Source organism: Coffea arabica, chromosome 4c (assembly GCF_036785885.1).
Source record: "Coffea arabica cultivar ET-39 chromosome 4c, Coffea Arabica ET-39 HiFi, whole genome shotgun sequence".
NCBI classification, from domain to species: Eukaryota; Viridiplantae; Streptophyta; class Magnoliopsida; order Gentianales; family Rubiaceae; genus Coffea; species Coffea arabica.
In genome coordinates this window covers 11223056-11251005 of record NC_092316.1, presented here as the reverse complement: position 1 = coordinate 11251005, position 27950 = coordinate 11223056, and the positions used below count along the sequence as shown (strand labels likewise).

Sequence of the window (27950 nt, the reverse complement as noted above, 5' to 3'; positions counted from 1 at the left end):
GAGTTCCCGATGAAAATCAGATTAAAAGCAGGAAAATGATGGTAAGATTCACAACAAGCACCAATCTATCATTGTGCAGGCCAAATGAAATAGTCTATAAAGTACCTTAAGCAGCAGTTAAAGATAACTATCGTACTCTATACTATGTGGCTAGTGGTTCCTTTCTCAAGAAAGAAACATGCTATGTTGTCTTTACTAGAATTTGGCTTGCATGCACACTAGAAGATAACATGATGATAGCTTCAAGTAAAAACTACCAGAGTTGAACTTACATAGAAATTGAAGGGTAAAAGAGATTAAAACTCAAGAGAACTACAGCACATAATGCTACTCACCATGTTGTTCATAATCGATGAATTGCCACCTTCTAACTGTAAGCCTTCCGGTTGTAAGGTATTGTCTATATTTGTCTATATCTGGATGATGGAACTGAGAGAGAAAGAGAGAGAGAGAGAGAAAGAGAGAGAGCTAGACTTATAATGCAGAATAAAGAAAGAGTAACAGGAACTGATTCCTGTAGATTTTATGAAAGTCACAGTCAGAAATTTCTCCATCAAACAAATCATCCCAGCTAAAGACATTGATCAATGCAATTGACACCATGATTCATAACAATTATGAGCACATGACTTTCACCTCAGCTTCTTATTGTATATACAAATATAGTACAGGCACAGTCTAGTCAATTCATCAAACTATGTCACATTAGAATCTCCCATGGAAATACATAGTCGCAGAAAAATAGCCCTTTTAGTGGTGCGAATTCTTAGGTACAATCATGCTTCAGATTTAAACAGAGTAAGATGATGTCTGGCCTTTGCAAATAGTTCACTCAAATCAGGATACTGAGCCAGAGTATCATGAGCATCCCCATCAAGAACACTCAACACTTGCACTTGTTCAAAAGCTTTGCTATTTCCAACATGCATTGCAAGATAGCACAGCAACAGAAGCCCATACAATTGGCTCCCATAATTGGTCTTCACCAAAGTCACTAGCTTTGACACCCCATTGAACTCAACGACAGCTTTTGAATGCTCCACATGATTAAAATTATCTGGACACACAAATTTCACCAGAGCAATAGCCACTTCTCTAACAACATCTTTATCCACGTTCCCCAGCAGTGAAACCAAAGGCTCAATTATCCTTGTCTCTCGTGCAGGAAACGTTCTTGCCAAACATCCTATGGCCTTAATAGCTGGAATCAACAACTGTGTGTCAGCATTCTCAATGATCATCCTCAAAAGCTGATCCAAAATAGCTTTTGCAGCAGGCGAATTAGGCTTAAAAGCCATTCTTCTAAAATCTCCGTGGCATTCAGCCACTGCAGCTAACTCCATCACTGTCATTAAACAATTAAATTGTAATTCTCCCTTCTCCTTCTCAATAATCTTTGCCAAAACAAGCAATGCTTTGGTCTCCATAATCTTCTTACTATTCGACAAGTTCCCTTTCACTAATTTCCACAACGCCATTGCACAACTTTCCTTGAGCTTAAGCTTAACCTCGGGTGACTCCACCACCTTCTCCCTCTCCTTCTCCCACCTATTCCCTCCATAATTCAAACTTTTACTATTACCATAAACACCATTACTCCCATTCCCAGTAATCTGCCTATTCATCAAAACAAGCGAATGCATGCTCGTCGTCCTTCTTGGCTCTTCCTTCTTAACCAACTCATCCAAAACAACATCCATTCCCAACAGGACCACCAATGGCCTAACTACATTCTCCCTCCCAAATTCCTCCCTAACCCCATCATCCAAATCCGCCATCCGCCAAACTAAATTTACCAAAACAACCTGAACACTCATTGGAGGCATCTCTAAAAGCAACTTCACGATTATCGAAATCCCATGATCATTGGCTATCAACCAAACTCTCTCAGGAGAATTCCCTAAATTAAACAATGCAGAAGCAGCTGCAATCTGGGATTCACAAGTAACACTCTCCTTAAGCAGCTTAAGTAAAGGGGCAATCCCATTTTCTTCAATTATAATCTTCTTATTCCTATCATTAATCAAAGCAATTGCAGCCAATTCTTGAGCAGCATCAGTCCTTTCTTTCACCGAACCCATATGTAAAACAGCAATATAAGACCAAACCCAAGCAAGAATAGGATCATTACAAGCCATAGGAGGAAGAGAAAGATTAACCGAACCCGAGGTGCAATCATGCAGAGAAACAAGCCACTTGAGGTCAGCGATGGAAGACTTAATCTGGGCGGAGACCTTCTCAATATCAGCTGAAACGGAGACAGAGAAAACATGGCGAAGCACGTTTTTAGCTGACTTCTTGTGCTTACATCTGCGGGCCAATCTGATGGCCCGTGGCAGAATCTTGGAGAGCTCTGCCGTCACTCGGCGAATAGGGCGGTCGTAGAAGGTGGCGGTGGTGTCCCGGCGGGCGAGGGAGAGAAGATGCTCTATCAGTTGAGTGGTGTGAAGAGCAAGTTCAGAGCATTCAGATTTGAAGGACTCAGCTTCTTTGGCTGATAAAACAAGCCTGTTGGATAACTTGATTTTCAGAGAGAGGTCCTCTTGGATGGAGATTTCCTCTTCTTCAGTAGCCATGGGAATGAATGAATGAGAATAATTGGGAAAGTTGGGATCGATTTCTTGGGGAGAATTTGGGTTCGATAAAGGTGGATGCTTCGGTTAGTGTAGTGCGGCAGAGTAGTAGAAGTAGGATTCTTGAAGAAAATGAAGAAAGAAAGAAATGAAGAAAGAAAGAATTTTGGTTTCTTTTGGTGTTTTGCGATGTGAGAGCATGGGGAATGTGAACTCGCTTCGAGCCCTGGAGGAGCAGAGAATTAGAATAACAATAATAATAATAAATAATAACTGCTAAAAATTTTAGTCAAGATTCCACTAGGATATTAATTAATACCTATTTTATTAGTATTAATTAATACTGGATTAATATAAGATTAATAGGGCAGAAATACCAAGCAGGACTTTGGAGAATGGATAGCAGACTGACTTTTGTTTCATTATTTGCACCATAATTTATTAAAAAAAAAAAACCTCACTTGGGTCCATGTGGAAAGCATTTTTTTTTCCCTTTAACAGGATAAATAGGGTTTACTACTCTGAACACTATGAAGAAATTTTTCATGCAATCTTGAACTATTTTTAGTTTGGAAGATTGATCGGTTATGTTTGGATTGCATTTTTCTGAATTTTTTGTAAAAAAATTACTGCAGTGATTTGATATATACGAGATAAAAATGTGATTGGGAAATATATTCACGAAAAACGTAGCAATTTTTCTTTCCAAACAAGGCATTTAAATGAATAGTGGAAAGGTTATACCATTAGAACTATTTACTCCTCTAGAAGATTTTGTTGGAATCAAATCTTTTTGTTTTTTTTCTTTTTTTTTTTTAGCTCAAACAAAAAAAAAAAAAAAAAGAGTTTAGGCAGAAAGAAGATTAACTACTTATTCAATTTGCTTTTGGTAATAATTAACTACTTATTCATAGAGAGTCATCTTTGACAAGGGCAAAGTCTGGTGATATCATACAAGGTGTCAAGTTTCATTTATTCATGCATGACTGGCCTAGCTAATATTAGAATGATTGTGGTCGGAGTTTTATTTTATTTTATTTTATTTTTGAAAGTGGAGGATAAAGATATGTTAATAAGGGAATTTTCTTTTGATGCTTATCACAAAAGGTAAAATATTTAAACAAACCAAAAGGTGAATTATTACCCATCTCAATCTGAAATATGACAAAATATTTGTGACACTTTCCGTGATACTCTTTTGTCCCAATGGATAGATAGAGCACCAACCTGGCAACAAGCACACATTGGAATAAAATAGTAATGCATCATCTATGTATTGATTTAAATGATGGGTTTTTCCGGTGGGTGTCGCCGCCAGTACACTCGTTAACATACCTAATCTTCATCTAATCTATTATATATATATATATATATATATATACACACACGTACTAATAATTATTTTTTTCTTATATTTATATACTTTTCATATTTAATCTTGCCTACCCTCCTTTATATTTATTTAATAACCCTAATTAATCTTATATTTTCAAAAATATAACACCTAAAATATATATATTAACGAGTGCCTGTAAGATAGACGGCTAAATAGTAATAAATATTGACAACCAAATCCAATATATCAATATCTAAATAGATTAGTGCATCCGTGTTGCACGCGGATCAATGCAACTAATCACGAGCGATACAAAGGGTTTTCTTTCTAATTACTGATCATTGTCTTCAATTCTTGTGCCACTACATCTGTGTGATTTGGCGAAGAAGGCAAAGAATAATTTCAAAAATTAAAGGGATAAAAAAAAAGTGGTCGGCTATCTTGCTTCTTCGTTTCATGATAAATGTTTCAGTATCGAAAAATTTGGACCTGATAACAACGAAAAAAATTTTTTTCTAACAATATCGAACTCTTAGGTGATTAACTAGCAAAAATAAAAAAAAAAGATTATCAAATAGGTAATGAAATGAACGCAGATGACAGTTTCCAAAAGGAGCTCGAAACTGCAAGGATGGCAGATATTTTTTTTTTCCCGGAAATGAGACTATAATGCTATATCCTTTTGTAGTATGGGAAACATGTTGGAAAGTTCTGGGTATGAATGCAGTAATGATCCAATGGAAGAAGAGCGACATATAATAATACGACTTATGGGGCCATGGGACCAACGGTGTTCGGAGTTTGTGGTGGACACCGGTCAACTTCACTATTTTTTTCCCCCAACTTTGATTGTGCATTTCCATGGGAATAGACAATTATATGATCCAAAGTCTAAACTGTCTTTGCTTAAGCCTGTAATTCGGACGTTGACAGGCCTAAGCTTGCAGAAATCAATCTTGAACTTCTAGATTGGAGCTAAATACGATCCATCCAGGGCTAAATATAAATGTTGGGCTAATCTATTTATGCTGTAGATGTATGATAAGTGAACAACTTTTCACTTATTTTTAGAAGTAAATTTTCTTAAAAATTTCAGCGACACTTAATTAATTTAAATATTTAATTTTCTGTTATCAAACGCGTTTGTGGATTTTGAGATCTGAACCCATTAACTTTAAGTATTAAACTGGATTATTAAACAGAAACTAGACCATGTATTAGTCTAAATAGTAAATACCCGAGCAAATTAGAGTATATTCATTACTACACGTATATTTTAGGACTTCCACTTTACTACAATGTCAAAGAACGCGACGGTTTTGGTCATTAGTTGAAAAATATTTTTCGATTTCTTGAACTCAAAACCATGGCCAAAATCTCCCCTATAGTTTGGTACAAGATTTGACCAATTCCGCATGAAGGTCAGCATCTTTTTCCTATTCTTTACGTTTTGTTTTGTTTTTCTAAAAAAATTTGAACAGAGGACGAAAGAAGAAAGAAAAATGCAAGTCCGCACAAAGTTCCAACATATTTTTTTCCCCCTATTCTTTACTTGGTATAATTTGGAGTTTGGACGGAGGACGAAGGGACAAAGAAAGGCTTTGGAAAATGGCGAAGAAAGTATGCGAAGTTGTCAAACTTGCCACAAGAATAGGCCCCAATTATAACGACCTCTCTATCAAAACATTGACCACCTTCACTTCAACGATAATTCCAGTCAACACAATTTAGCTCTTTTGTTATACACAACAACTAGGAAAACCACGCTGTGCAAGGCATGGCTCGGCCCATTTAAAATATAAGAATTAAATATATGGCAAATATAGATTCAACATGATAGTGTTTCTGTTTAGCATTGCTAATTCGAAACATTAGCCCAAAAATAAGACAGTCCTAAGTTAAAAATTAACTGAAAAAAGAAAGCATGAAATTTTTTTTTTGTAAAATTAATTCTAACAAATACATACGCCTTCACATGTCCTTATTTAAAAATATAATAATAGCATGACAACGTGTGTCAATATCGTTAGAAAAAAATAACTCATTCAACTTTATATAATAATAATAACTCATTCATCTGCGTTACAAGAATAATAATGCTGCAACTTTATATACCAAACATAGTTTAATGTATTTTCACTTGATTTGCTCGAAAAAGAATCTATTCAGCAAAAAAGTTACTCAAGATTATAACATGAGGGGTAAATTTGGATCAATGAAAATGTTCCCAAGAAAAAATTCACGTAAAAAGTTAGATTCTAAGAGTACTAAGTTTGTTTGGATTGGGTTTTATTTCCCCAAATTTATTTGCTTACATCATCATTACAATTTTCAATACAACTGTTTACCTTCCCAATTATCTTTTTATCTCACATACATCACATCACAAAAAGTACTACAGTAAAAATATCTCTAATAATTCACAATCCAAACAGACCCTCACGTGCAATTTTTTTCTCTCTATCGCACATCTCAACCATTACTTTCTTCCGCTATTTCTTATTACTTTTTTCTTAGTAAAATCTTTAGAAGATTTACCTTACCTAGTAACTATGTTCTTAGTTCCCTATCCTCCTTTCACCCATATTTATCTCACAGACTAGTTAATTCAAAAAAAAAAAAAAAGGTTTGCAATTGTAGAGGAAGGGGAAAAGTGATAAACATGAAATATTTTTGAAGGTGCAAGAATTATGATACTCTGATTTTTTTTGTGGGGAATGTTTGTTGGGGGGGGTGGGGGTGGGGGTGTCAAAATCTACAGTAGACAGCAAAGGTATTTAAAAATTTTTGTGGGGCGGCCGAAATCGACCCTTGCAAAAGAGCAATGTCCAGACAAGTTGATCATTAACTTAATACAATGTGCTTCACTACAACCCGTTGAAAACTGCTGAAAATGTCATTTTACCAATAGAACAAATTGCAAAGCGTGAGATACATCAAGACTTTTGGGTGCATCGGTCCAGCCAGGGTTGAGTGAGTGAGATTTAAGTCCCTTGATCATCCCCAGAAGTCAGCAATTGCCTTTTGGGTGGGATTAAGGAATAGGTAGCAATTACCTTTTGGGTGGGATTGAGGAATAGGTTTAGATTTCTTCCACTTTGCGTTTATTGGAAAGAGATGCATCAAGACTAAGTGCAAAAAGAGAGAATATAGATTACAAAACACGCAGGGCACAAGGGTACGGTATCACGTGAAATAGCTTCGGATACGAATTTTCAACTTTCATCTAGATTCTTTGAATTTGGTAAAGATATAGAACCAAATATTTATTGTCAAGCAAGCATTTTATTCATTGCTAAAACCTCAGAAGCCGTTTGAAATATATGCACCAACTACCCAAGCTGATACCTAACTACGTAGTCGACGCGATACTGCCATTGAATTCTGAGTTGGGAAAGGATCTGGAGTAGTCAGACTTCATATAGAACGCTTAAAAACAAAATCACACAGGATTCCAACTCTTTAAATCATTCAAATCTCCACAGTACGAAGACAGGAAAATAATATCCTGGTTTAAATAAAATTCAAACTCTTGGACTTCACAGCACAACCTGCAAATTCCTATGCAACAACGACAAACCAAGCAGGCCAAGGAAACTAGCGAAAGGTAAACAGCAGTTTTTTGGCTCAGAATCTCAAGAAAACAGTACACAATCCATTGCGTTCAGCAGTACTTAAAACCATAGCGAAAACTTAACTGTATTCCAAACAATAGCTTCTAAGCGAGGAGTGACAGGACAGGACTGTCACTCTGCAGCATAGCCATGAGGAACTGTTTCATACAGAAAGAAGTATTCCTCAGAGTTTGGCCACTAGACCAGTTGGGATTGGCTTTGCTAGGCTGCTCTCTTTGACATCGTTATCTTTGCCATCCATCTCGCATGCACCAGGTGGAACATCGACCGCAGGAGAGCAGTTAAAAAACCCGTGTGGCTGCATATAAAACGAGCAGTGTTTCTTGGTTTAGAGCATGCTTCTATATATAAAGGTATAGAATGAGATGACTGAGCAGATATTTTGTCATCAGGAAAGTTGTTCATAGATTAAAAGAATATTTTACCATGTGATGTAAACAAAGACATCACAAACCTCTTATATAGTTTCTTAACATCTTTACCTTAAAATGCTCTACAGACAAGCAGATATCAATAAAAGGCTTAAACTACTGCAAATTATTTTCATACACAACTTATGATAAGCATATTCTGAAATTCCTCTTTTGTTGCAAAGGCACTATAAATTCTAAAACGAACATTGAAAGTACAATCAAAGAAATGGAAAAGAAAAAAGAGTACTATTAGAGCATGAGCTTTTCTCTTTAATGAGAAAGGACTATAGTAGAGTGAAAATCAAAACTCAGAATCAGCACAGAGAGAGAGAGAGAGAGAGAGAACATGTGCAGACTGGTCTATGAAATTTAGTCACACAGCTTTTTATTCCATCCTATAGACCTGTTTGGAATTTCCTTCACATTTCATGACTATTTACATACCTATATATGCCAAGAAGATGAGAAATATGGAACAATTTATCCTGAAGAATGTAATATCCTAAACCCACCATTTTGTTTAGCAAGTGCAAAGGATTATCTACTCTGCAACATAAAGAAGACAGCACAAATCTCCAGACTGTAGTGCCTTAGTTTGTAAATCATATTAAGATGTTTTGTTAGCTATCAGATTTAGCACTTCTCAGATCAGGCTAGGCCTCTCCATCTGAGCTGGGCGGCAGGCCCCTGGATGCGCTAATTGATTGTAGCATGAAAACTGTGATTAATCTAGAATCTAGTTTCTAATGTAGGAAGAATGTCCTGGAGTGTATTTTCTCGTCATAGTAACTGAAAAACCGTACAAGTTTATCATTATGATATTATGGATGTGGACCATGATGACAGTTAGCAAAAAGTTAAAGATGCCATAAGAGTCTCATAGATTAATAAAATATCCTACAAAAAAAAGGAAAAAAAAAAAACCAAAAAGCATATTCAGAAAGCAAACCTGAAGCAAAAAACCAATACGCTCGACAGGCATAACAGGCCAATCTTCCAAACGTGGAACATGTGTGATACCAAAAACGTACCTGCAAGAACACAGTAGTTTAAGTGCTGAATTCACCAAAGAAGTATCGAATTCAAAAGCTAAAACCAATCCCACTGTACATCTGATTAATTCCTTGAGCCAATATCAAACACTTCCATTCACTCTTTTAATTAAATACACACACACACACACAATATCTACTATAAAGCATTATAAATAAGCACCTATAAAAGACAACAAATTCCCTATTCTAAGAAAAAGGAGAGTCTCAGAACTCTGAAATGACATTGTCTATCCAAATCAACAATTTGTAAAGGTGGAAGCAATAAATCACTTCATTTACACTGCATTTTATCTCAACAAGTAGAAGAAAATTCCGTTATCTCAATGAAAACACAATAATAAAGCTATCAACAGATATTGTAGGATGGTCCTCATAATAAAAAAAAGTCTACTATCCCAAGTTCTTCAAAAGTATAAGAAACACTAACCACAGAACAATATCAGTTTCTTCAAGAGAACGATTTTGCTTAACCCATGAATCCAATCCCTCACCAACACGTGGGTTCTGATTAGGAAACTCTCCTCCAGGAAAGTCCTCTCCACGTGCATATTGTGTAACCCATAGATTGTGCTTCAAAAATGCAGCTCTTCTCAGGAATTTAGCCTCAGGACCAGCCATTGGCAGACAGTTTGAACCAGGTACTAATTTGTAACCAGTGAGTTGCCCAGTCCTATTCACTGTTCTCGTGTTCCTGATCTACAATATGGGGATATAATACAAACTAGTGAACAACAAATCTTTTTGTGCCTAGCTTCAAAAGGATAAAGAAAGTATTCATAATAGCTATCCTACATTTGACTCATTTCTTTTCAGGAAGGACAGGAAAAAGGAGCGTTTTAGGGTACCGAAGTTGGTTTGCTAGAAAGACAGTTTGAAGGCGTGTCTTTATTTGGACTCATGAAAAAGAGGAGGATAAATTGTCTTATGAAGACTAGTTAGTTACATCACAATCAAATCAGTGATATCATACTATCCAAATGCCAAAATATCTGGAACCAAATAAAGAGAGCAATTACATGAATAAAAACTCACTAAACCAATTACTTGAATAAAAAGCTCAGCCAAACCATTAAAAACATCATAAACTGCCCAGAAAGCCATAATTGCAGTTAGCACTCAAAAGATCACACTCTAAACAAAAAGCACAAGAAAAATGAAGCCATAGCTATTGGAAGACACACATGACTATGCTGGTAAAAGCAATGGCAGGAATAATTTCCACAGCGGAACAGCTGCCTCACCCCCAATCCCCCCCCAAAACCCAGAAAAAAATAATCCAACAAGAATAACCATTTTTTCTAAATGTTTAAGGTTTATCATATGTCTAAATATTTTTAAGATGACTTCCTTTAAAATGCTGTTTAAAAGGCACAAACAGGCTTAGACACTTACAATCCAATGGCGGGCAGAGAAAGGATCAATATCTCGCATTGCTTCTAGTTCAGATCTGAGTAAAGTTTCTTCAGCATAAAATGCATTGTTGTGCACATTATCTTTCCCAGGTTCTTCAACTCTGACATTTACTTCAACAACCTAAATAGAAAGATGAAAATTGTCAAAGTGGATCATGATCTAGGCAAGCAAAATGGCTGGCACATATACTCATGGATCACCTTCCAGCGTCAGGGTGAAACTTTAATTGGGTTTTAATCAAATTAAAACTTCACCTAACCAAAAAGAGTGAAACAAGTCAGGAGCAAATGGGCCACGCAACCATGTAAGTTCTCAAAAGTTAATCAAAGTTCTGTCTTTCTCCAACTAATACCTGATTGTGGGCTTCTCCAGGCTTGCAGTCAACTGCCATATCCATGCGAGCAACAAAAAAGTGTTGATGAACAGGAGCATACAAACCTGGAGCAATTGTTGTGCCATATTTTCGAGATTCTCCTGGTTGCAGTGCTCCTAAACTAAGAATTCCAGTGAGTTTAACTTCTGCTTCAATTTTTCCATCCTGCAGCCACAAAAAACAGCCCAATGAAGCAAAAAGAAGGACCATCATTTAGACATATAACAAAAAAGCATTGCAAAATAAGAGATAGTGGTCCAGCTAATGAAAGAGCAAGCAGCTGCAAGCCAATAAATCTTCATGCATCAAGCAGCACTTAGAGCATATTCAAATTACTCATACATCAGAGACCAAATCACAATCGCCAGTCAGTCAAAGAAGCCAAGATTGCTTTGGGCTGAGAAACTCATGTAAGTATAGAATCATTTCCCACCAAAGCATCAGCTGAAAATTATAACTGTGAGAGCAGATATCTTGTTTAGACCTTAATGACCACCCTCCAACCCCGCCCTAGGCCTTCCTCTCTCAATGCATGTCCACAACAAAGTACTCCTTTTTCTGGGAATCCCTAAATATCTCCTTGCTTTTGTATACTATTAATCTCTAAATCTTTCTATCATCAATGCAGTTCTCTTTTTTGCTCCATCTTCATCTCTTTCTCTCAAATTGTGAGTGAATAGGCCTCTAAATTTACCTACGACTACTGTCCAGTGTCTTCTCCTTCACAAACTCAGGATAGGAATACATTTTCAGCCCCAATGAAGTCGTGGATTTTCTTTCACGAAGAATAGATTGGATTGGCTTCGTGTTTATCACAAATTCAGACCCACTATTTCTGATATTAACTTCTACGAATTCAAACACTACACAATATGTCAGACCCTCATAATGGACGCAATGCTCTTACCTGATAAAAATGCCAATAAAATCCATACTCATAATTAGCTACTGTGCAAATAAAAGAAACTGTGAGACGTCTAGATCTTCGAACTTCTGCCAGTCCGGTTCTCCAATCCTGATGCTTCCATAAGATCCCATGATCTTCTTCATGCAAGCAAACACAATTTTCAATGGTTTCCACACCTCCAGTGAAATTTGTAAAATGGGCATCGAAGTACTTAATAAATCCTAAGCAATCACATCCCTGAAGTACAAAAATATTGTCATGGATTAGCATTTAATACGAAGAAGATCTAACATCAGATCTTTTAATAAGGTGAAAAAGGCAGAAAAGTTCTCCAAACCTTTTTCAGAGAATGAGCATTTTTCCCAAGGCCATCTTCCCCAGCATCAAATGCATTCTTTCTGTAATGTGGATCATTTGGATCCCCATATGGCACAACCATCTCCACAAAACTCAACCTATGGGCTATGGGTCTTCTACCACGACTACCATCAACATATGCAACAGAATGTATAACTAACCCCTCTCTAGGAGTGAAACCAACACGAAAGTTCCACTGCACATTGAAACAAGATATCATGCTATTATCACATCCAGGTGAAGCAAAATCAATTTCAGACCCAAGAATATAGTAAATACAAGAAATACCTTTTGCCATTCTACATAGTGTCCATTTACGCGAAAACTTGGACCCTCGGGCTGATTGATATGTAGGGGTTTCACATCACTCCGGTCAACTCCTCCTCTTGTCTCACCAGGAGTATAATTCCTTAGTGGATCAGCAGGAGGTAAGGGAACAAGTTTACGGTCTTCAAATTCAACGACCACCATATTTTGCATATCAACAAGTACATGAATTCCTTCAACAGGTCGTGCATAACCATTTTCCATTGGACAGTCACTCTCCGTTCTACAAAATATTAGCGGTTTTGCAAGTCTGCGTCCAGGAGCATCAGCTTCACTGTGATAACCAACACACCTGGAGAAAGCATATTCAAGAAATTTAAGAGGTAAACTTTCCAGATTGTTGCCCAAAAAAAACATTTATGTAGATATTTAACTAACCAAGCATCGACCATCACAAGATCCATATCATCAATCCCCCTCTTCTTCATTGCTTCCACAAATGGAGGATAATCTTTTACAACAGCTTCGCATTCAGCATATTCCACTGCATCCTATAGAGTTAACAAAACAAATTAAACAAGCAGACATTTTCCTTATGAAATTTTAATAAGATTTCAAGCAAACTCATCCCTACCTTAAATGCTTCAATATTTAAATTCAACAGAATCAAGCGTTTAGGATGTACTGAAACACAACAATTTTCTTTTCATATTGTGTGACCTCTAAGCTTAAAACTAACGTTAAATTGCATCTGTCCATTTAATTTAATCATCTCAGAAGTGTATGGAAGTTGGCCACAAAAGCAACACAACAAAGGAGTTACAACATTCAAAAGACAAAATCACTTACCAAAGGTTTCGGAAATATGTCACAATGCATATAATCCATAAAAGATGGAATAATATCATTCTATGCAATGCGTGTAATCATTTCAATGTCCAAACTGAAGCATAGTGCACAAATTTAACAGAGCAAAAGCTTTCAGGCTCATTTCAGATGGTCTCTTTTCACATTTAGATTCCCATGTAATGATCCCCGACTTTCGAAACATAAAATAAACTAACAAAAACATAAGTCAAAGCTAATCTATAATATGACAATTGCTGAAAGATTTTTGCTTTATGTTCATGATGCATTTCTAGCATCAATTCCGCACATGGTTTTGTTTAGATGCTGCTGAATTACAAATATCAAGTTCCATTCAACATTTAGCACCCATATAACTCATTCAGTATACTAAAATGTAAGATGTTCAGTTCATGCTGTATACAACTCAAAGACTGAACTATACAGCCAAATTACGCTTAACTAACACAACAAATGTCTCATTTAGGTAAAGATATCAATGACACAGTTGCCATAAGGGTTAGCTTCATCCTAAGGTTCAGCTTTTTATATTATTCTTCCATGAATAATAACATTTCAATTGTTTTTTTTTAATTTCCTATATATTAACTCATAGGATGTACTAATCAAAAGGCACAATAAAGAAACAAAACTGAAAGCATTTATACTTTCACATAATATGTTCTTCGCTGATAGTAATTCATTTGATAGTTGTTCAAACAGCAACACATGATGAAGACCATATAACATCACATGCAAAATTAAGGTTATACCATTGGTGGCTGAACATCTGGGACAACTGCTGAAGAGATGACCTTTCCCCTATGGTGTCCACCTCGAGTTGTTGCATGTACCTCAGTGAGCTGAACAATCCATAAACTTGTGTCATTAGATTTTTTATTGTAGACAACAAGTCTAGCCCGCCTTGGTGGGAGCTTACTGGGAATTGCAGGCCCTCCTTTGGTTCTGGGAAGTAATGATGGCTGGAAAGGGGGGAAGAAATATGCATCTGCCAGTGCAACAACATTTTTTTCTGGTTCCAACAGCACAACTTCAATAAATCGCATACCATCTCTAACCTGAAATCAACTCGAACAATAACTAAATGACATAGAAAATAAGTTGTGATACTAGCTACAAAGGAAATTCAAACAGGAGAATCCAAAAAAGGTAATAAAGAGAGAACTATAAGATTCTCTGAGCACCTCAGGGGTTGCACCAGCAGCACGGACGGTTGCTACAGCCACAGAGATCTCTGCAGCAGCTAAAGGATCCAAAGGATGGCAGGTTTGAGCCCTTTGCAAAAGCTGAATCCCTGCACACGCACATCATTAATGAAATTACAGCATAGGACAAGATAGTTAAGAACAGTATATCCAGGGAAGACTGTAGAACATCCAAATTCAAAATCCTGGGCAGCAAAGACAGAACAAGGGTTTTGCACATTGAGCCAACAATCCTATGAGTTGGTTAATTAGCATCTGGCACCCCCAACAGCATGCTAACTCTCCCAAGTACAACATGAATAGCTGAAACTTTGAGCACCAAAATCTTGGCAAAAATATGTAAAAAGCTTTCAGAAGTCACAGAACAAATAATAGTCTCAATAGGACCAATTAACAACCAAACTAACCATAAATCAACTCTAGTATTCACTATTTTCTACAGGACTTTGGCAACATAATGCCAATAGCACACTTGCAATCTCAAGCCAAGGTCCATCCTTTAGACGCCTCAAATTTCAAAAACTTTTCTCCAATTTAGTGAGTTAACAAAAACTGACAAACAACTAGAGTGTCTTGAACATCCCTTGCCAGCCCCCCCCCCACACGGCACAGATCCCAAGGAAAGTTTTAATTAAACCCAACTATAGAGTGGTCATTGAAGTATGACATGTATACAAATTTATTTCTCAATACAGCTAATAGTAAATTATTTCAGCATAGTTCAATAAATTGCTGGCTCAATTTGTGTCTTGGGTGCTTTTTTCTATATCAATGTGTTAAATGAAACTTCAAATACTTTGTTGCATTACTGTACACAACAAGACCATAGAGAGACTACACCTACTGGTTTTGTAGTTCATCCTGCCAGTAAAAAGGAAAAGGAAAAGGAAAAAGGACACAAGAGCACACAAATTAGACACAATTAATAAATCAGATAAACATATATTAGTTCAAAAATGAATATTATACCATGCATAAGAACAATAATCATGGCCAAATCAAATAAAGGTGTATTACAAGGCAGAAACTTTAAATTCAAACTTCGATAGCCCCAGTTTCTCTACCACTGTTTCTGAAAAATTTTAAAATATTCACTTAGAATCCACCGGTGACTCCTGATTCATATAAACAAGTTCTATTTACGAAGTCTTGATCTAGAATCTTCAAACTTTTGAAAAATTGTTGCAGTTTATGAAATTATCACTGGAAAACCCAGAGCTAACGAAACTGCAGGGAGACAATTCAACTAAAGAAAACATTTTGCCTGGTGCTTTACTACGAATCACTAACCAATAAAGTTCTCCACTCATTTGATGCACAAATCATTCATGCAACCAATTGAATGATTAACAAAAAGTAGAAATTGACATTTCAACTTCACTGCCACGGGATTAAAGATCTAAGCGTAAAATCAATCGCGTCATCCTTGTCGTACAACTTGAATATATGTATAAATACGTATACACCCAGATACATCCACAAATATTAAAAGATGACGTATATATATGCACGCATATAATCTTTGTCGGCTGTATTTACCTTTGTTGGAGGCATTTGACGCCGGCTCAGAGCGAACCACAGATGCCACCTGTTTCTTCCCCGTATGATCATCATTCCAGTCCTGCAACGCCGAGGCTACGGCTGCGGCCTCCCGGCGAACGAGGACGGAGGAAGCACCGGCGGCCACGGAGGAAGTCGGAGACGGAGGCGTCGCCTTTTGCGTAACTGCGGCCATTGTAACTGATTCGCTAACTCTCCCAATCCAAATCCACCGCAAAAATGTCTATAACAATAATCTACTGACATACAGCACCTCCTCCTCTCCTTACCAAAATTTCCACCGCCGACGCCACCACCACCGCCACCGCTTCCTCAGCCGATATACCTCTGTGTCTGTGAGTGAGTGTGTGTGATTTGACGGAATAAAAAAAAAACTCAAAATGCTCCAACACCTAGGGCTTTTCCGCTCTGATCAACAATGCGTGCTTTAGTGCGTGTTTTGTGTGTGAGAGAGAGAGAGAGAGAGAGAGAGTTCCCGCAGGCCAGTGATACACTTGGAGAGAGAAAGCGGACGGTGTATTTATAAGAGAGAAAAGATGAAATAAAGAGGGTAGGGACACGTGAGGGCGGGGGGAAGGGCTTTTTTGAAAATCAATTAGGAGATTATGGGGTTTTTTATAGATTATGTTTTTAGAGTAAAAATTTACGGGGTCTTATCGGAGGCCGGTGAGATAAGCGAACGGCGTAATGACTGATAGGACAATCTGCTTTGCTAATACATGCAGTAGCTAAGTGGAGTTTTACAGCAAAATATTTGTTGATATTTAGGTGATAAGGACTAAACTTTTGGACATTACTGTTGGGAACTGTTTTTTGGATTGTTTTGCATTGAGGGGTTTGGATTGATTTTTTTTTTTTGATTGATTTTTTTATCTTGCATATAAACTCCACAGCCTTTTTTCTTTTTCAAAGATTTCTGAATTCTTGTGCAAAACGAAAGAAATGACAAATAGCATTAAAAAATTGCAATCCTGATTAAGATTTGAAACTAATCAACCATATCAAACAAAAACAGAAAAAGATAGATTAGGACTTCTGATAAGGACAAAAGTTTTGGTTATGACTACCGTCTCTAAGGATTAGATGGTTGGGTTAGCTACGTTTCCTCCGACTTGGAACTCATATAGTTTGATATCACAAATGGGTGCAGGATAAAAGGTCATTTGGATTAATTTTTTCAAGGCATACGGTAAAATTTTTTATGATATAATATATGTGAAATAAATATGTGATTAAGAAAATGAATAGATTTTGATGGTACTTGAGGAAAAGGTATAAATGCGAGGTCTCGAATTTAAAATTAAAAAAAAAAAGCAATTGAGATTTGAAAAGATAAAATAGTAATTGAAAGCCCTCCGAGGGTTGTCTAGTGGTTGATGTTGCTGAAGATGGAATTTTAGGTTCCTGATTTGAACCTTGTTGCCAACAAATTATGGAGGATTAGGAATAATCTGTGAGATCCATTTCCTACAAGACACAAAAAAAAATAGTGATTGAAAAAACATACGATAGTCTAATCAAATAAACTAAACATACTTGCATCTGAAGGCTAAATATTTGTACCTTGAAGGTGTAGGTGAAATAGGTGTAGAGATGTCAAACTCTTACAGTGGACCCATACCCCTTGTTGTGTGTGCTTGTCTTATGTGCCTTTTGGTCAGGGTACATAATGATTTTAGATTTTTAATTGTAAGCTTGACAAAATACATGAATGATTGGAATTGTAAGCTTATCAAAGAGATTTGACTTTGCAGTATAGTTAGTTCAGCGCTAATCAAGAATTCCCAAGGAGTTCCAAGAATTATTATTGTTATACATTTGTTCCAACCCTCAATCCTCTTTCGTATATTCATCAATATTGAATCAATCGAACGCACTTCTAATATTTATTCGACTTTTGAAAGACCCTGCGTTATATTATCATATCTCGATTTTTTATATATAAATGTAACTAATATATCTCCCTCGTAAAGGATTTCCTCATAATAGCCATGCACAGTTGCTCCACACACTACTCCTATTTTTATCTATATTATGGAAGGGTTCAACTATAAAGGATTAAAGGGAGAAAAATCCACCAAGATAAAAAAAAAATGTGCACTCCTGTACTCCCTTTGAGTTTTTGTGAACTCACACAAGCTTAATGTCTTTACTAAAATAGAGGTTAATTATCCTTTTTTTTTTTGCAAGTGGGAGGTTAATTACCTAGTTATTTCCTTGCAAATCAACTTAATTCCTCTTTTGAGACAAGTATTAGTAGAATCTCCTTAAATTTAGCAATATTTGATATAAGCACTTTTTTTTTTGTTTAATTACAAGGTATAAACTTTGAAGTATTTGTTAGTAAATTTTTGGTGCTTAAAAATAAAAAGATGAATTGTGGGAGTTATATTGCTTTTATAATTTTAAATGAAAGAGTCATGGAAATTTTAATCATTTCAATATAAATTTGACTTTGATTGTGGATATGCATTAATAAATCTCTTACCATTTTGTACATAAGTTACAATTTGCATCATGCATCATCATTAAACAAAACCTATTGTACATTGTCTATGAATATGTATTTTTTTCTAAATTAAAATTCCTCTTTTTCTTTTTGAAATCCTATTCTATTACAAGAAGGGGTGTTGGAAAAGGAAAAATTCTATTCTAGGATTAGTTCACTATTCGTTGCTCAAAAATTCCTATGCACAAAACATAAGGTGTAGGAGAGGTTTCCTTTCTGCTGACGGTGCAAATCAAAGATAAAAAAAAAAAAAAAAAACCAGCTTGAGCAGCACAACTACGTGTATATATATATATATATATATATATATATATATATATATATATTATCTTGAGTAGGATAATTATGTTTCATAGGAGGCTCCAAAAGTTAACGTTTTTAGGGTTATCCTGCGGGATTAGTTTAAATGTTAAGTTTGTCGATTTCAGTGAAAAAAGTAGGACAATTACATCTTCAAAACCGAGGCGTCGTGACATTTAATATCAAATTTTAAAATTTGTCAAGGCACGGGTCATTTTAAATAAAGCGCCTCAATAATGCAGACTCTCCTCCGTTATACTGCTATAATTAATTCACTAACAAAAATCATGGAATCCAGCTTTCAACAAGAATGTCTGGGTGTTTCTTCTCATGAATTCTTTACACCGTCAAGTTGAGTTGATAAGTTCACCAGTAATTTATTTAATAAGAAACATGTGAAGATCTGACCACCCCTTAATACAAAAATACCTTTCCAAGTTTCTATGTTTCAATTGGCAGTATATATATCCTTAGACCCGTGTAATCCAAGACAATCCAACTCAGCAACATTTGTCTCCTAGATGCCAGTTTATTCCTGAATCAAATCCAATATATTCTTGTTTACTAACAAAATTGTTAATGCTGAATCAATACTGTGTAGGCATACACATAAAATAATGGGATAATTGCAGAAACCTCCCCTGAGGTTTCTGACATTTGCACTGACCTCCCCTGTAGTTTGAAAAATTACACTGACCTCCCCTGAGGTTACTAATCCTTTGCAAATTTAATTCAAATGATTAAAATATTATTTTAGGGAGTGAAACTAGAATTTTGTACCAGATTTGCCGTTTGTGCTACATATCCAATGAATGACAAAATACTATAAATCAATTAATAATTAATAAATTTTAAGGAGTATAATTTATGGACAAACACGCATTATTCATTTAAAATATCAGTTCTTTACGAGCATTTTACTTTCAAATATTTAATTTATGATAAATATATCAATATTTGTAAGTAAAATTCAAAAAGTGTTAAAGTAATATTCTTGCAAAAAGAAAATTGATAGGTTATTTATTTAATATAAATTAAATATTTTTTTTAAAAAAGAAACGACCCATAAAGTATTAATTTTTTATGGCTTTCATCCATTACATGAGTAAAGTATTCGCTCTTTATGTGCATTTTATTCATTTAATTTATGTTAAATATATAAATGTTTGTAACTAAAATTGAAAAAGTGTTATATTAATATTTTTATAGAAGAGAGATTGATAGGTTTTGTATCTAACAAAAATTAAATATTTGAAAGTAAATACAAATCTGTATTTGAGCATAAATATTTGTATTAAATTAAATGTTTGAAAGTAAAATACCTGTAAAGAACCGGTACTTTAAATAGTTACAGGTTCTTTATGGGCAAACACGTATTACTCATTTAAAGTACCAATTTTTTACGGGTATTTTACTTTCAAACATTTAATTTATGATAAATATATCAATGTTTGTAAGTAAAATTCAAAAAGTGTTACAATAATATTCTTGCAAAAAGAAAATCGGTAGGTTATTTATTTAATATAAATGAAATATTAAAAAAAAAGAAATGGCCCATAAAGTATTAATTCTTTATGACTTTCATCTATTACATGAGTAAAGTATTGGCTCTTTATGGCCATTTTATTCTGAATCATTTAATTTATGTTAAATACATAAATGTTTGTAACTAAAATTGAAAAAGTGTTATATTAATATTTTTATGGAAAAGAGATTGGTAGTTTTTGTATTTAACAAAAATTAAATATTTGAAAACAAATATAAATCTGTATTTGAGCGTAAATATTTGTATTAAATTAAATGTTTGAAATTAAAATACCCATAAAAAGCCGGTACTTTAAATAGGTAATGTGTATTTGCCTATAAACTACACTTCTTAAAGTTTATTAATTGTTAATTGATTTGTAGTACTTTGTCATTCGTTGAACATGTAGTACAAAGGACAAATTTGGTAAAAAATTCTAATTTCACTCCCTAAAACAATATTTTAATCATTTGGACTGAATTTGCAAAGAATTAATAACTTTAGGGAAGGTCAGTATAATTTTTCAAACTATAGGGGAGGTTAGTGCAAATATCAGAAACCTTAGGGGAGGTTTCTGCAATTATCTCTAAAATAATTGCACCGAGAAAAAAGTATGACAACTTGCAAGTACCATTCCAGGACGGTCCTTGTTGTGTACTTGGGTTTTTGTATTTATCCAAATCCAACAAATGAGATTCCTTGATTTGTGACCACATGTTCTTGGATTCCATCTCAATTATTGAACCCTCTGCAGACAGATACAAGGTGTCACGGAACTTTTTGCTTGTAAGGTCACAAGATATCTGTCTACGTCTACATAAATTGCACAAGAGATTTTTAGTATAGGTGGGTAATTATCCGCTAGCTGGCAAATTTACTATATTCAATTCGAAAGTTAGGATACCCAATTTGTATAATTTGATTGGGTTAAAAGAGGGTCGAGTAATCGCTAAGATGCCGGACGAATTAGGATCACATAATTAAAAACTCGCGAGTAGGTATATATATTTTTTATTTTTATTTTTATACTTATACATATACTATAAAATAATATTTTTAGAACTAAATAAATAATTTCATTGAATAAATTGTATTACAAATATGATAAGTGGGGAGGTTGGGTACTCGTTGACCCAACCCTATCTCAGTGGTACCCTATAATTGGGTACCTGTTAGGGGTGGCAATCAGGTCGGGTTCGGGCTGACGGGTCGGATTGATGTCCAAGTATAACAGAAAACCCGTTGACCCGAACCTGACCCGCCAATCCGAAACGGGTTAGGATACCTGACACGAATCCGAAAATTTCGGGTTTGCGGGTTGGCGGGTCGACCCGGAAAGACCCGAAAATTAATTTTAATTTATTAATTTATCACTGTAATTTCTAATAAAATCAATTTCTAACAAAATTAATTACGTTATCAAGTAATAAAAATTTAAATAAATAATTTCAAACTAAATATAAAATAAATTAAATACTGTAAAAGTGTTTTATCCCAAACCAAATATAAAATAAATTAAAATAGCATAAAAAAATAATATAATATATTATTTGTCTAAATATAATAATTTCAACTTCACACAAGTTAAATAAATTCATTTAGGATTAAGAAATTAATGATTTAATGCCTTTGAAAAAAAAAGAATGATTTAGTTTAGTTAGATAAAATAATTTTTATGTGTATTAAATTATTTTTAATTCGTAAACGGGTCATATCGGGTCATATCAGATCACCACGGGTTGACCCGAAATCGACTTGTTTTTTTTTTTTTTCGGGTTCATCGGGTTCTACCCGATTCTGACCCGAACTTCCGAAACCTCAACCCAAACCCATTAATTTCGTGTTAGGTTCGTGTCGTATTTTCTGGTCGTGTCAGAAATTGCCACCCCTAGTACCTGTTGATATGCGGGACTAGTAAGGGTTAGAAAATGATTGACCCGAAAAGTGCAAGTCGAATCAGCCAAATGGTAGACGGGATAGGTACCTGACCCGCGCCCACCCTTAACTTTTAGTTTAGGATGATCAAGTTATGGGGTTAATTTCACTTTACACCCTTTAACTATACCTAAATTTTTACTTTAGTCCTTAAACCTAAAAATGAAACATTTTAGCCCCTAAATTATAAAACTTGTCTCGCTTAATTAGCATCATTAAGTAAACAAGACAGATTTTATGCCTAAGAGGGTATATTTTAGGGACTAAATTGGAAAAAATTTTATACTTTAACGACTAAAATGGATAAATCCTATATTTTAGGGATTAAGTACAATAAATTTTATAATTTAGGGACTCAAATATCTCATTTTGAAATTTACTAACCAAAGTGAAAATTTGGTATACTTAAATGGTGGAAAGTGGAATGAATCCCAAGTTATGATGCTTCCAAATTTTTTAAATAGAATTTTGAATTTTGAATTATTAAATATCTCTCCATGCCTTTTGAATAAAAAATATAAGAAGTGACTCCACTAATATAAAAATCTAGTTCGAAGTTTGTTTATGACAGGGTAAATAAAGATGAAACATAAGTTCTACTAAAAGTAAGAAAGTAAATAACAATACTTTACCCTTTAACTCATAATCATAACTAAAAGGGCAAATTATATATAAAAAAAGGAATAATATTCATTGGTCATGGATTTAAAAAATGAATAATGATACTATTCTTGAAACCTGAATTTTGAAATCACTAAATTAAAATAAAGTCCTATTGGCCCTTCAAAGTGGAAATTTTTTTTCACAAACTTTATTTTTGATAAAAAAAAATAAAAATAACACTAGCCCTACCAAAAATAAAAAATAAGTAGTAACAAATAACTAAACATGGTGCTTTTACTTTGAAAATACAAAACAAGTATATTTTGAAAGTGTTAAGTAAAACTGTAAGTTGTGAGAATTTTTTCTTTTGCTTTGAAATTTAACTCTTCAATTTAGAAGTTGAAATATAAATCCGCGCATAGCATGGGTCAGGACGCTAGTTCATAATAATTAGAGACAACTTAATAATACTACAAATTGTCATATAAAATGATGGAATGATTAAGAATTAATATACATTAAGAAAAATGATTGTAGTTGCATTTCAGATGCTATAGCTTGAAAAGTTAAAATTACATGTATAAAATTCTTTTAACGTTATTTTTGAAAAGGAGTGCTAGATACTCAGCAATACCAGTTTTCTATACCTATCTTGCTATATTTGTTTTCAACCCTTTCTTAACAACAAGGGAATGGACTTACAAAAATCATGTTCTAAAGTCAAGGTAACAACTCTTATGATCTTGTCAAATAAAAGAAGTCTCAGCTACAAAGAAGCACTTTCACAAACAATTCAATTTGGCATTATGTATTTCCTGCCCTTTTACTTATCTTACAGCTGGTATTGACACAAAATATGGTTTACATACAAATTTCAATTTCTTCTTGTATTCTATAAGTAGGATCAAAAGGGTGCTTAAAAATAGTACACTTCACTTTCACCCAAAAAGAAAAAAGAAATCATGATGGATTTCAAATTTGTTTTATAAAGCACTAACAACTTTGCTTGCTGCAGCAAAATGTGGTTAAATGTCATTTTGGATCCTAGTTAGTGCGTCAACCAAGTTTGAAGCTGACATGTTAAAATAGTACTTAAGCTCTTTTTGGTAATCATTCTCCTACCTGGGATTGAGCTAATTAAAGAGGCAGACATTAGAATGTTTTTTTTTTCCTTCTTGTTCTTGTTGGAGCCACGGGAAACTAGGCCAAAGTTAATTGTTCTTTTTCATGAAGGATTAATTACACGCAAGAGATGTCCAATTTTGGGTCACATCTAGATCGGATTTGGGGCCATACATGATACTTTGTTCTCTTAATCCGTTGAATTTTGTGTTTTTCCCCCCTTAAATAGTTATTAGAATTCACATAAACAAAAAAAATATATATTAAAATAAGATGTTCGTGAGGAAAAAAGGACAATATAATAAAAAAATGGGACAGAGGACAGGAGATCTGCTGTGCTAGTAGTACTCCCTCCGTCCCACTTTGATAGTTCTGTATTACTTTTTCATCTGTCCCAAATTGTAATCCACTTTTCAATTGAAGAATGTAGTTGTATTTTAATTTTGCTAAAATACCCTTATTCAATGTAAGTAGTTGTTACTATAAACCTACCCCATTTAATGAGAGTTGATTCTTTTTTTACCATCAATTCAAGTTCCCATAAAGTTGTACCATATTTAATATGAGGGTATTTTAGGAAAATAGCAATCTAAATTTACTTTTCCAACAAAGTTAACTATTTTTTCTTAAACTGTGTGAAAAAAGAAACAGGACTATTAAAGTGGGACGGAGGGAGTATTTTTTAACGTCATTTCCAATTGCATTGGAAGAAAATACCATGCAATTCCCTTTTCTTGTATTTATGGGCAGCTAATGAAATTTCTTGGTAATTGAGAAAGCAGACAACTTGTAACCTTGCAAGTCCCAGCAAGTGACGGAACAATAAATGCAGAAAAATTGTGGAAAAATCTCATTTGTGGAGATATCTGGTCCCAATTTTGTTGGATGTCGCCAAAAGAAGGGAGAAATTCATAGTTCGGCAAGATTGACAGAAAACTTGTGGAAAAATCTCATGGCGGAGAAATTTGGTTCCAGTTTTGTTGGATGTCGCTAAAGATGTGGAAAAATACATAGCTGAGCAAGAGTGACGCATACATTTTTTTGCCGGTGACGCATTATGAATTATGAATTATTGCCTGGTGACGCATTATGGATTAAGAATTCTTGCCAGGTGGGGTAATCTTTAAATCAACAAAAAATTAGTGGTTATTATTTCGCAATTGATTGATAGATCAATTGTAAACACAATTAATGATCCAGGTCAGGCTAAACCTAATGAAAGGTACTAAGGAAGGAGTGGCACACGGGTAGCTTAGTGAAATGGAAATCCTCCTAATTATCCAAAAAAAAAAACAAAAAGGAAGAAGAAATGGATTTCCATCATTGCAATCAAATTTTCTATGATTATTCCTTTAGTGCTTTATTTTTCATTTATTGCGAAGTGGCCCACAATCCTCAATAGCAGAGTACGTTCAATCACACAAGTAAGGGTGTTTAAAAAGAACCGAAGGATTGGATAACCGAAAAAATTGAATTAGTCCAAATCGAAATCGAAAAATAGGGTAATCACCAACAATTTTAAAAATGGTTAGATTATTCGAACGTACTTAAAAAATTAGATTAGAGTATAGTTTTCAGTTTTCAAAAACTGCGGTTACCCGAACTTACTTGCATATGTGTAGGATAGTAAGGTTGGCCAGGGTAACGAGTACCCAAACCGCAACCCGTACTTATTAATAATTTAAATTAGGAGGATCATTATACATTTTATTTTTCAAAAGTTATAAGCTTGTCTACCTAACTCTATCTCCCATTTGCCTTTGCCCCTTCCAACATTTGTCACAACCAATTTTATTTATTTTACTATTCTTTTTTTTTTTCCCAAAACTTCTTTTATTTCTCATAAATTCTATTCACTTTATCACTCTACTAATTATTTTATTCTTAATTTTTAAAACTTACATGTTTGGTTGTGGAATAACATATTACCCTTACTAAAAATAAATAAATTGATAGCTTTCAAGAAATAAAGAAAGCGAAAACAAATGTTCTGAATATTCAGTGTTTTAATTATCTAATGTATTTTGATTCTTATTTGATTGATAATTTTTAGTGCTATAGGAGTAAATACTCTTTATTGATTTGGAAAAGTGATGCATTATTTGATTTATTAATCTAATTCTTTTTTCTCCCCTGTAAGTAGAGGAAGGTTAGATTACCCTATATATCCGACCCAATCTCACAAGTTAATCGACCGCCGATTTATTCGGTCCATGAACACCTATGCACACAAGTAATGGGTTAAAGAACTTTTTTTTTAACCCTCTTACCCCTTCCTATCTCTAGCTATCAAACCCAGAATTTGATCCCTAAACTGACAGAACCTGATAGCGAGGAGAATTTTAAAAATTTTTCCCTAACCATTGGACCAATCCCAGTAGTTACTAATGGGTTAATGAACTTATTAGCACCAAATTTACCTATGAAGCCTCAATCCAGTGATTTTTTCCTATCCCCAACTGTCAGACTCATCGTTCGAACCCTGAATCTTAGACGGAAAAAACTCTAAAACCCCTATTCTAACTATTGGAGTAACTCCATCGGCTCCATAGTCCAGTGGTAAAATTAAGGTCTCCAAAATTAGAAATTTCGGATTCAAACCCCTTTATCCTCTCCAGGCTTTTTTAAATTCCATCTTTCACCATCTAAATAAAATAGAAAAGAACTTATTGGAATACTAATTATGTTGATTGATCATTTGTTGTTGTGGAATTTACCGTGATTCCATCATTAAAAGTTGTAAGTACTTTTTTTGTTTTTTGATATAGGAGACTGACATACTGTAACGCACATACACCACCATGAATTAATAAATGTAGATCAAACATTGGAACTCCTTTTTCTTCTGGTGTTTCTATTATTCAAACCTAGCGAATTCATTCATTCATCCTTAGCAAGTGGGAAACCTTGTCACGAAAATTAATCAATTTAATTACGAATAATTTATACAGCAATTGTCAGCATATAGCAACAAATTGGAAAGGGACAAGGCTAATAAATCCATCCCCACTTATGCAGATTTTTTAATTCCAATGTCGTGGTGCAATTGAACATTCCAGTTATTTCCAGGTCTGTATTTTTTTTAAGAAGTTCAATCCAGTCCAAAGTGGCATGAGCTGTTAAGTCAATCGAGTAGCTCGAAAGCTCGTTAGAGCTCGACTCGTTAAGGCTCGAGCTCGGCTCGTTAATTTTGGTTAATGAGTCGAGCTTGAGTTCGAAACATGCTCGTTTAGTTAATGAGCCAAGTAAGCTCGACTCGTTTGATACTCGAGTAGCTCGTTAGAACTCGTTAATGAAGGGCATATTTGTCATTTTAGAAATTAAAATTATAAAAATTAAAAATTATAGATTTTTATTAAGATTAATTTGCACGAGTTCGAGTTCGAGCTCGTGAACGAGTCGAGCTCGAACTCGAGTTCAAGCCACATGTATATTTAACGAGTCGAGTTCGAACACATTTTAAAGCTCATTTTCCTAACGAGTTCAAGTCGAGCTCGCCTCGAATTAAACTCGAGTCGAGCTCGGCAGCCAAATACTCGGCTCGATTAACAGGCATCCCAGCAGAAATTTTCTCTTAGCAGCCCCATCTTTTTTTTTTTTGTCCCTTTTTTATAATCAGATGAAACCGACCCTCTCAAGCAAACTGATTCCAACGTCTGGAAAGAAAAAAACAACATGGTGGGGGTGACATTAGTAACATTTCCGTATATTTTCCACTTGCCTGCTCAAGAATGTATTTAAATTATCTTAAAAAAAAAAAGAATGTATTTGAATTGCACCAATGTCTAATGCATAAAGGATGGCATCTTTCCTTGCTATTCACTATACAGAGGTTTTATTATTTGACTAAATATAGTGGAACAAGTCCAAAGAAAATTTTTATATTTTATAACACAAAAAATAACATTCAGTTACATGGGTATCTATATCAATTTTGAAATGAAATTGGTTTGGATAGTGGTTTATTTGTAAATTTTTTTTATTACATCACAAAT

General features: G+C 34.5%; 2 protein-coding genes across 4 annotated transcripts; both read right to left on the bottom strand.

Annotated features, from left to right (window-relative positions):
- Nucleotides 1-776: 776 nt before the first annotated feature.
- On the bottom strand, nucleotides 777-2576 carry LOC113738957 (uncharacterized). The gene has a single exon (XM_027266218.1). It carries the CDS (start codon nucleotides 2574-2576, stop codon nucleotides 777-779), a length of 1800 nt encoding a protein of 599 aa, XP_027122019.1.
- A 4763-nt stretch (nucleotides 2577-7339) lies between these two features.
- On the bottom strand, nucleotides 7340-16474 carry LOC113739872 (diamine oxidase [copper-containing] 1, peroxisomal). Of its 3 annotated transcripts, XM_027267269.2 has the most exons (13): nucleotides 15941-15970; nucleotides 14381-14490; nucleotides 14116-14254; nucleotides 13949-14029; nucleotides 12768-12880; nucleotides 12351-12681; nucleotides 12043-12258; nucleotides 11706-11942; nucleotides 10778-10963; nucleotides 10405-10545; nucleotides 9440-9708; nucleotides 8907-8988; nucleotides 7340-7842 (listed from the first exon to the last, which is right to left on the bottom strand). In XM_027267269.2, exons 3-13 carry the CDS (start codon nucleotides 14245-14247, stop codon nucleotides 7708-7710), a joined length of 1923 nt encoding a protein of 640 aa, XP_027123070.1. In that variant the 5' UTR covers nucleotides 14248-14254; nucleotides 14381-14490; nucleotides 15941-15970; the 3' UTR covers nucleotides 7340-7707. The 3 variants fall into 3 exon arrangements, with proteins under 3 accessions (XP_027123070.1, XP_027123066.1, XP_027123067.1); XM_027267265.2 differs by having other exon boundaries at nucleotides 13949-14254; nucleotides 15941-16474; XM_027267266.2 differs by lacking the exon at nucleotides 8907-8988 and having other exon boundaries at nucleotides 13949-14254; nucleotides 15941-16474.
- Nucleotides 16475-27950: the final 11476 nt, after the last annotated feature.

Coding starts and splice junctions, on each gene's coding strand:
- LOC113738957 (XM_027266218.1), bottom strand. CDS start 2,576: ATGGCTACTGAAGAAGAGGAAATCTCCATCCAAGAGGACCTCTCTCTG.
- LOC113739872 (XM_027267265.2), bottom strand. CDS start 16,136: ATGGCCGCAGTTACGCAAAAGGCGACGCCTCCGTCTCCGACTTCCTCC. Junction 10,964..11,705: donor TTTATTGGCATTTTTATCAG/GTAAGAGCATTG, acceptor TTGTGGCTGCAG/GATGGAAAAATTGAAGCAGA. Junction 7,843..8,906: donor GTATTGGTTTTTTGCTTCAG/GTTTGCTTTCTG, acceptor TTTTATATGCAG/CCACACGGGTTTTTTAACTG.